General features: G+C 41.0%; 1 protein-coding gene across 1 annotated transcript in view; it reads left to right on the top strand.

Moving 5' to 3' along the window:
- Rabep1 (rabaptin, RAB GTPase binding effector protein 1) overlaps nt 1-8,972 on the top strand; it is a 170,120-nt gene extending 161,148 nt beyond the window's left edge. Inside the window, exons 14-18 of the mRNA XM_004638319.2 lie at nt 1,555-1,744; nt 2,555-2,610; nt 5,086-5,184; nt 7,277-7,393; nt 8,018-8,972. Coding sequence (XP_004638376.1) covers nt 1,555-1,744; nt 2,555-2,610; nt 5,086-5,184; nt 7,277-7,393; nt 8,018-8,119 — 564 coding nt within the window. The 3' untranslated portion in view covers nt 8,120-8,972. The remainder of the gene's footprint in view (nt 1-1,554; nt 1,745-2,554; nt 2,611-5,085; nt 5,185-7,276; nt 7,394-8,017) is intronic.
- Nucleotides 8,973-9,852: the final 880 nt, after the last annotated feature.

The following is a 9,852-nucleotide window of genomic DNA, read 5'->3' as shown; positions in this document are numbered from 1 at the left end:
TTTTTTTTTCCTGTTGCTTGTGCTTTCAGTGTAATGAATAAGAAGTTCAAGTTCTTTATGTTATTCTTCCTGGATCGAATTAAAAGTATGCCATAAATTAAATATTTGTTAGGATTACCAGGTTGGCTCCTCGTAGTACTGAATTTGTTTTTATTCATGGCACTTATGAGTTGTATAACACCTGCTATCTTTCTTTCCATAAAGTTGATACTTGTAGTTGGGAGAATCAGGACTCAGGATCATTTACCTGAATAAATTGATAATGTACCTTTTACTAAACTTTGTACTCATGTATGTCTGAGTACAAAGAAATGTATTTTATATTTTGGCATATAAAGATACCTTAGTGAACTGGAGCTATAGTTCAGTGGCACAAAGTGCCTGTCTGGCAAGTGCAAGGTCATGAGTTCAATTCCTGGTCCTCAAACAAACAAAAATATCCTAACAAGGCATGATATCACATGATTGTAATTCTAGTACTTAGGAGACTCAGGTAGGAAGATTGAGTTTGAGGCCAACTTGCCCTGTATGGTGAGACCCTACCCCAGCTAAATCCAAATAAACTCTGTAAACTGCATAGGCAAAGCCTGTATGCTATACAAGTGCTCTCTTAAGTTCATTTTGAGGCAGTCTTGGTAAACTGCTTAGGCTAGTGTAGAACTTGGAGTCTTCCTTCCTTTGTGTCCCAAGTATCCCTTTTTTTTTGTATTTGGTATAGGGTCCTACTATGCACTTCAGACTCTTAATGATTCTTCTGTTTCAGCCTCCCCAGCACTGTGATTATAGGCATACGCCACCATGCCCAGTCTTGGTAGCTGGTTCAGGGTGCTGGGTGCAGGGCTGGCTCTGCTTATGATGCTGGGTATTGAACCCCGGTCCCTGCGCTTTCCTAGGCAAAGGCGCTTAAGACTGCTGAGCTATCTCCGTGGGCCACACCTTAGTTTTTTGTTTTGTTCTTCAGTTAAGCTGTTATTTATAGTGAATCTTGTATCATGTCATTTAATTGTTTTTATGAAACAGTTTTGAAAGAAAAGATGGGATGCACAGTACATATTTTTGCCTGAAATTGTCATTTCTGAAACATAATTGAATATTAATATGACTTGACATATACCTTTGAAGTGTCATCTGGGTTAAAATAATAGAGAAATATTTATTATTTGGCATAGGGTCTCACTACACAGTTTGGACTTGTAGTGATCCCCCGTCTCAGCCTCCCCAGTGCTGGGATTATAGCTGTGTGCCACCACGTCCAGTTTCAGTGGCCTGCACGGTGCATGGCTGACAAGGCTTGTAGTACTGGGGAACGAATCTGGGTCCTTGAGCTTGCCAGGCATGCATTTAGGCTGCCAAGCTATCTCTGGCTCCAAAATTCAAAATCTTAATTTTAAAAATTCTATAATTTATTCTTTTCCTTCATTATCTGTTTAGAGTCATAATTTTGAACTACTTAAAAGAACATCTGAAATTTTGGTTGTAGAAAATCTTTACTTTCTGCTTTTAAATTACTTTCCACTGTTGCAAATTCAGTAACCTTTTGTTTCTCAAATCCAGGTGCTCCGGGAGTTGGTATTAAAATACCGTGAGAACATCATTCATGTGAGGATAGCAGCAGACCACATGGAAGAAAAATTGAAGGCTGAAATACTTTTCCTAAAAGAACAGATTCAAGCAGAACAGTGTTTAAAAGAAAATCTTGAGGAAACTCTGCAACTAGAAATAGAAAACTGCAAGGAGGAAATAGGTGAAGATAAGTGAATGTAGTTTAGAATTGGAGTTACTACATAAAACTGTGTGCTTGTCAGAAGTAGTAGTACATGATCATGGGATGTGGAAAACAAAAGAGTATAAGAACAAATTAAGTAAAGATGCAGTTCAGATGTTTTAACATACCCAGTCATTTGAAGTTTAAAAAAACAACCAAAACCAGACCCCACTGTCCTTTTAAAAAACTTTTATAGTTTATTTTTAGGAGCTACTAACTGATAGGAAATTAACTCAGTAATGCAGACTAGACCAGCAAGTTCTTTGCAAAATTTTTATTTTACTTTTTTTTTATCTATTTGGTACAGGGTCTCACTATGTAGCTTGGACTTGTAGTGATCCTCTTGTTTTCAGCCTCCCCAGCCGCTGGGATTACAGGCATGCATCACTACACCTGGACTTGCTGGCCTGTTCTGGGTGACCGGGGGTGGGGCCGGTATGGCATGTAGTGCCAAGGGATCAAACCCTGGTCCCTGCACTTGCCTAAGCAGTCGCTTAGTCTGCTGAGCTATCTTGCCGGCCTTTTTTTGCAGAATTTTGCTGGGTTAACAGGAGTATCTTTTCCTTTGACAGAGTTAAGATGCAGATTGTTTGCATATTGGCAGCCTTATGACACAGTGTCTGTTGGTGTGGACATTGCCTCTGCCTCAGCTTCAATATGGTGCTGGTTGGCTGGGGTTCTTTTTCTTCCCTGTGTTCAGTATATATACTCTAAGCCTTTGGGGGTATTTAAGAAAAAATGTTCAGTGTGAAAGCAGTAAGATCACTAATACTTTTCCCTTTCTCCTAGCATCCATTTCTAGTCTAAAAGCTGAATTAGAAAGAATAAAAGTAGAAAAAGGACAGGTAAGTCACAAGTTAAAATTAATTCTATTGACAACTAGTGGTTACTTATTGAATCCTGCTGTGCTAGAGCCAAGGAAAAAAAATAATTGAGGCACAGTCCTTCCTTCAGGAAATGTATATAGAGAGAATATTCATTAGAGTCTGTTGTATGTGGTCATGTTGTCACTGGAGGAGGTTAGAAGAAGACAAAGATGCAGCTGTAGACAGGAGTTCCCAGTGTAGCAGGAAAGAGGCAAGGGATGGTTAATGACATGATACATGCTTAAAGCTAGAGTAGAAATATATACAGAAACCTTTACAGATAGGGTATGACATTTTCTAGGTTGGATCAGTATCCTCTGCTGGAGTACCTGTAGACAACTTTATTTGGCTCGCTGGCCTCATCATTCCTTGACTCAAAACTTTCACTTCGGGGCCAGGGAGATGGCTCAGTGGAATAAGCGCTTCCCTGGCAAGCGCAAGGGCCTGAGTTCAATCCCCGGTTCCGCAAAAAAAACAAAACAAAACAAAACAAAAACTTTCACTTCCACTCTACCTTTTCCCCTCAGGCTCCTGGTTGCACTTTGCCTCATTTGATAGCTTATTCCAGCCTCACATTCCTTGACCTGCCTCCATGCTTCTAGCTCTTAACACCTGCAGGCCCCTCTCTGTGTCTCCTTCAGACTTTCAGTTCTCTGAACTTCTTTCTCTCTCTCCTAGTTTTAGCCACTTTGTATGGCATTGAGCTCTTTCTTTCTAAGCTGTCCACACACTTACGTCTGCTGTCTTTACCTTCATCTGCTACCTTCCTTGACTCCTGCCCAATCCTGGGTTAGGTCTGGTGTCCCAAACTGCTGATGCCACCAGAAGTGGTAGCACTTTGATTGGGTTGTCAAATATGCCTGTAGTGCTCCCCCCTTAAGCCTTTCATTGTTGCGAAGGTGTCTGTTTCATCTGTCGTGGTGACTGATTTAGTCACCATCTCTTCAGCCTACCTCGAGCAGATGCAGAACTTGCTCTTCAGTGTTCACATGGGTTCAACTTTCCTTTCCATGCTTCTCAGTTACATGTGCTCCTACTTTTATTTCTGGCCTTCTTACTGCTTCTTGAGGAAAAAATAAGGAACTTTTTCTTATTCCTCCAACTTTTCCAGCCACTGTCTTTGCATTGTGGGTTTTGAACTTCTACCTCTTTATGATCTTCCCCATTATGCACAATCATGTTCAGGTGTTTCCCATAAAGAGGCAAAAAGCTTTTCTTTGGATTGCATTTCTCTGTCAAGCCACCAGTCTTGTCTTAGCAGTCTTGTCAAGCCACCTATACTGCTCTAATAGGTTTGTTTTTGTGGTACTGGAGATCAAGTCAAGGGGGCCTCCCAGGGATGCTTCACCCACTGAAATTTGTCTGTGCCTCTACTCTGGTGCAGGAGTTGCACTGCAGAGATGACCACTGCTTAGGCTGGGGAGTGGCTCAATGGAACAGTGCTTTGGCGTAGTTTGTGCAGGCCCTGGATTCCACCTCTGGCATCACAAAAAAGAAGAGGTGACTAATGCTCAAATATGCAGACACATTTTTGCCTTCCAATTCCATTGTCACTATTTTGCTTCAGACTTCACGTCTCATCCAGCCTACTGTAACAGCCTAAACTTTTCTGCTATCTCCAAAATTCAGCCTTTTTCGAGGCTGGGGAGATAGCCCCAGTAGAATAAGCACGTGTCTGGTAAGCACAAGGGCCTGAGTTCATTCCCTGGTTTGGGGGGCGGGGGATTCAGCCTTTTTTCAGTTCATCTCTATATTGGTACCAAAGTGATCCTTAAAAATTGTAAGCTTGACTATTTCAGTCTGGTTGACAACCAGCCATTTTTAGAGATTTTTTTACCTCACACTTATTTCTAGCCTTAGCCTCAGTCAAGGGACCCAGACCTTACTGCAGTCAAGAACTCAGTATCATTCCTGAATGAATTTTTCTTTCTTTCTTTCGTTTGTTCCTTCATTCTTTCTTGTGGAACCAGGGGTTGAACTCAGGCCCTTGCGCTTGCCAGGGAAGCGCTTATTCCACTGAGCCACCTCCCTGGATCTGAATGCATTTTCACATGCCATCCACTTGTTCTTTTTCGTTTATCTCCCTTCTTCTCTTTGCTTTCCTTTTCCTTTCACTATAAAATTTTCCATCTTTTAAGAGTCAAATATCATCTCTGTTAGGAAATACTTCCCACCTTTCCTGGCAGAATTGAGTGTTACTTCCTTCATGTTACTATACCCTAATTATTTACAAGTCTTTCTCTCCTGACTTTTCTGTCTCCATTGATTAATGAAAGAATAGTCTGGGAAATCAGAATCCACAGATGTGAAAAGGTAAGGGAAGCTTGCCAAGTGCAAGGCCTCTGAGGACAGGGGAGGGAGACCCGAGAGCATAGTTCTATAGACTGCAGGGTTCTCTAAGCAGCATGCTGCAGCCTACAGGGGCTTCCATGAGTTTCTTTTTTAATTCCACAGTTGGAGTCCACATTAAGAGAGAAGTCTCAGCAGCTTGAGAGTCTTCTGGAAATAAAGATCAATTTGGAAGAACAGTTAAAGAAAGAGACTGCTGCTAAGGTGATATTTTTGTTAATTAAAAAAAGCTGGTAGTTTATATACAAGATCAAATGCTGGGAAAATAGAGTGATTTTATTTTTATTGTAGACTTAATTCTGTAGAAGTATTTTAAATTTGAAAAAATAAAGTCAGAAGATCATTAACTTGGGCTGGTGAGATGGCTCAGTGGTCTAGAGCACCTGCTTGGAACAAGCCTTAGCAAAGCACAGGGACCACGGTTCAATCCCCCAGCACCACATGCCAGCCAGCCCCGCCCCCTGGTGGGCTGAGCTGGCCAAACACACACACATACACACACACACACACACACAAATAAAAAAAAAAAAGAAGATCATTAACTTAAAGGGTTAGGTTACTTTTGCCACCTTCCTTTTTCTTATAGATACGAACTTAAATGAACGTTATTGTTATGAGTTACATTTTCTAAACAAGGTATGATTTATAATGGCATTCTAAAAAACCTTTTCATTTCTAAAAAAAATGACAGCTTCTTGTGATCATGGTATCTCCCCTGCCAGGTAAGTATAATGACAGCTTCTTGAAGTAATAAAATTAAATGCTTTTATTTTATATAATGAGCAACTTGTTACTTCATTTTTGAAATTCTTCTGTTTTTACTTCTGTGAAAATGTTTGAAGTTCATTATTTTCCATGTACCTTTTATTAGAATAATGTTGTCTTAGAATCTATGTTTAAATATCTTAGAGTGCAATAAATTGTACTTAATACACACAAAAAATAAAAATAAAAAAAAAAGCAAGGCCAAGATTGTAGGATTACATCTTACATGTTTAATAAAAACTAACCAACATCTCTGTTTTGAAGTGTTACCTTTTGAAAGTTGGCAAGAGCAACAGCTTGCAAAAAGAAAATGATCTCAAAAAGAATTGAATTAGATCTTCACCCTGGGGTTGGGGAGAAGCACCTGCTTGGCAAGTGCAAGGACCCCGGTTCGATCTCTGGTACCACATGCCGTGTCAGCCACTGAAATCAGGTGTGGTGGTACACGCTTGTAATCCCAGGAGGCTGAGAAAGGAGGATCACTATGAGTCCTAGCTGCATAGCGAGACTGTATTAAGTAAATAAAGCTGTTTTTAAGAAAATCTACACTCTGCCTGCTCTGTAGGCTTGGGCCTAGGCCTTACTCACTTTTATGTTGTAGGCTGTGAGGGCCACTGTGTTCAATTAGAAACACTGCTTTTAAGATGTTATTCCATTTGACTCATGAAATCCTGAGTAAAATTGCACAGAATCAGATTTATTGCTCAAAGTTTGATTAGTCCAGTTAGAATAAAAGTGTGTGTAGTTATTGTGAGTTGTCTGGAGATGGTCTTTTTAAAAATATTTTTTCATTTTACATACTTATTTGATACAGGGTCTCACTAGGCAGCTTGGTCTCGTAGTGATCCTCCAGTCTCAGACTCCCCAGTGCAGGGATTACAAGTGTGCACCACCATGCCTGGTTTTGGGGCCGGAATGGCACGCCTAGGGTTCTGGGGTTGGCATAGTATGTCGTACCTGGGATTGAACCCAGTCCTTGTGCTTGCCAGGCAGGTGCTTAGACCACTGAGCTATCTCGCCAGCCCTAGACATGGTCTGTGTGAACTGTGTGTCACATATTTCAGTGTGGAAACACTGTTGTTATTGTTCAACAACCTCTTGTTTGTAGAAGGGCTCCAACACCTACTGAAGTTTTTTTTTTTTCTGTAAGGAAGATTGGAGATGGCTGGGATTGTCAGGACATAGTTGTGGACAATTTTTGTGGATGTATTGGATGATTGTCAGAGGAGTTTGTTTCTGTGCCTTTTGCTGTGACTGCTGCTGAGCCTAGCAGCTGTGCTGCCTGGAGTGGGGGGAGGGTGGGCAAACACTTAGTTATTTCTTATTCTGGCTTTTTATGTGCAGGTCAATTTAGAACCTAGAACAAGTAGCCTAGCCAATTTGCACTCTTGCTTTAATGAAAAAGAGATTAGTGGAGTATAGAAGTATGATGGTTACCCACTTCATTCTATCAGTAGGTAACTGAAGCGCCTCGAGGTCCTAATTGTGACCTTTAGCTCTTTGCCATTAATCCTCACTCAATTTATTTTAGGTTGCTGCTGAACAACTGATGTTTGAAGAGAAGAACAAAGCTCAGAGATTACAGACAGAATTAGATGTCAGTGAACAAGTCCAGAGGGATTTTGTAAAGCTTTCTCAGACCTTACAGGTGAGGCATTTGGGGAACCACTGCTGCACTGAGGGGAAACTCATCGGCCCTAAAGTAGCTGGAGGTGTAGGTCACTGTGACAGCTCTTACATCTACCCCAAGTGTCTGCCCATCATTCAGGCTTGAAACCTGGTATTCTCTCCGGATTTGCTTTTCTCTTTTCCTTATACTTTGTCAATTTTGCTTTTTTAATGGTAAAAGTGTATATATTTAATACAAGTACTTGTAGTTCCCTGTGCACAGCATGGTGTTCCCTCTGGTAAGCATCCTTATCCTTTCCCCTTGACTTTTGCTCTCCAAGGCCCAGCTTAGGTTTGTCTCTGACACAGAACCCATGTCTTGGTCCCTGAGCTCAACTGCAGTTCCTCCTCCACCATACTTCCTTGGCACTCTGTGACTGCCACAGTGAAGTTGAGTAGGTTGTGATAAAACACCCCTCAAAAGCGTGTCTTTCCTCCAAATGAACTGTGGCTTCTCCAGGGTTAGGAGTATGGTCTCCTTTGTCTCCATGATCCAGCACCTATACCTCACAACGTTAGTCTCTTAAGAGGCAGCTCTGGTAGACTTTTGTAGACGACATCTACACAGGGACCATCTGTACTTATCTCACCATTGTTTCTCCAGGTGCAGTTAGAGCGAATTCGGCAAGCAGACTCCTTGGAGAGAATCCGGGCAATTCTAAATGATACCAAACTGACAGACATTAACCAGCTACCTGAGACATGACATTGCAGGATTCTAGCCTGCATTTTGGGTTTTTAACTCATCTTTAGAGCAACATTAATTATTATTTAACTCTTAACTGAAGAAGCAGAAGTCACAAAAGGAAGACTGGAGAAATGCTCATTTCTAGCGAGAGAAGACCGTGCAGCAGAGGAGCAGCCCATAGCCAGAGTGATTTGCAGCCCACAGACCTTTCAAACAGGAACACTAATGAGACTCCAGACTTTCCAGCAGGTGTGGGATCAGATTTGGTGACAGAAATAAGTGCTGTCTCCTTTGCTTGTTCTCCAGCATAGATTTTTGGAACGTGATTCCCTACCCTAAAGCAACTTCCCAATAGTGTTTGGAATTAATTTCCTGTTTATAGATATTGGGAGAGGTGTTTTTGTTGTCTAGAGCTCATCAGTAACCATGTCCAGCTAGCAGACAGATGTAGTATGCTGTATGATTATTTTATATTAAAATATGAAGTGTGAGATGAGAGCAGGCCATTGGCTACAGACCATATTTCCCTTGTTCAGTGCATTTTCCTTTTCTCCATTAAATCTTAATACTGGAGGACGTTGAAAGCTACTGAAGCTTTGCTGAGAACTGAGAGACTGTGGCAAACAAAAGCAACTCAAGAATGGAATTAGGACTTGAAAACTTGGCTGAGGCTATATATTATTGGAAGTGGAATTTAAAGGAAAAGCACAAGAAACTTGTTTGGAAGCACTTTTCTTTCTGCATACCTGGATGATCTTCATGGGCCTACAGGTACCAGGATAAAGCAGAACTGGCACCATCTACTCTTTTGAAGTGTTTTAATTTAGTTATTGGATCAGTGAAAAAAATTAATAAAACAAGCTATGTCTGACATCTAGTATGCATTTATAAATCTTATTTTCATTTTGAATGAATCAGTTGGGCTTGTGTGCTGTTTGCTTCAGGTGTCAACTACAGAAGTAATGGTGACAAAATATAACAGGCATTTTGTTATTTTTCTTTTACAGTTTAGACCTGGAGTGTAAGCAACAATGCTTATAATTATAATGAAGTTGGAGAAAAACCATTTATTGATGAGTTTGGAAATCTGCTTTGTCATTTTCCAAGATGTGAGGTTCCCTTTCTGTGTGGAAAAAGCCTCAGTGGAACAGTTTGTCTTCATCATAGCTTTATGAAGTGTCATAGGAAGCACAGAGAAAGGATTCGAGTCTGTGGGTTACGTGCTGCAGTATTGCCCCAAGGGTAGCCAGAGGAAGGTGGCACTGTGCAGTCCATTACACAGGCGATTGAAGTAAGCATGTTTTCAGGTAATTTTTGTGATTGATGTTCATAACAGAAGGAACCTTATGGGAATTAGAGTTTATATTTTTTGTTTCAGTTGAAGCTACCATTAGCTTAAGTGTTTTTGTTACAAATTAATTCATTATGGAGTTACCCTAGAAATACTTTTTTCCATGGGAGAAATAAAGACAGTATCTCATCCTGGGCTGGGGAGATAGCTCAATGGCATATGCACCTGCCTGGCAAGTTGAAGGGCCCAAGTTTGATCCCCAGTATGCCCTGCTAGCCTCAGAACCCCAGGTGTGCCCGAAATCTGGGGATTGTGGCACACACCTGTAATCCCAACGCTGCAGAGTTTAAGACAGGAGGATCACTATGAGTCTGAATTGTGTAGTGAGACCCTGTATCAAATAATTTTTTAAAAATTTAAAACTCAGGGCTGGTGAGATGGCTCAGTGGTCTAAAGCACC

The sequence above is a fragment of the Octodon degus genome, unplaced genomic scaffold (assembly GCF_000260255.1).
Source record: "Octodon degus isolate 3935 unplaced genomic scaffold, OctDeg1.0 scaffold00098, whole genome shotgun sequence".
Taxonomy (NCBI): domain Eukaryota; kingdom Metazoa; phylum Chordata; class Mammalia; order Rodentia; family Octodontidae; genus Octodon; species Octodon degus.
Note: the sequence above shows the minus strand (reverse complement) of the source record. Positions and strands in the feature narration are given on the sequence as shown.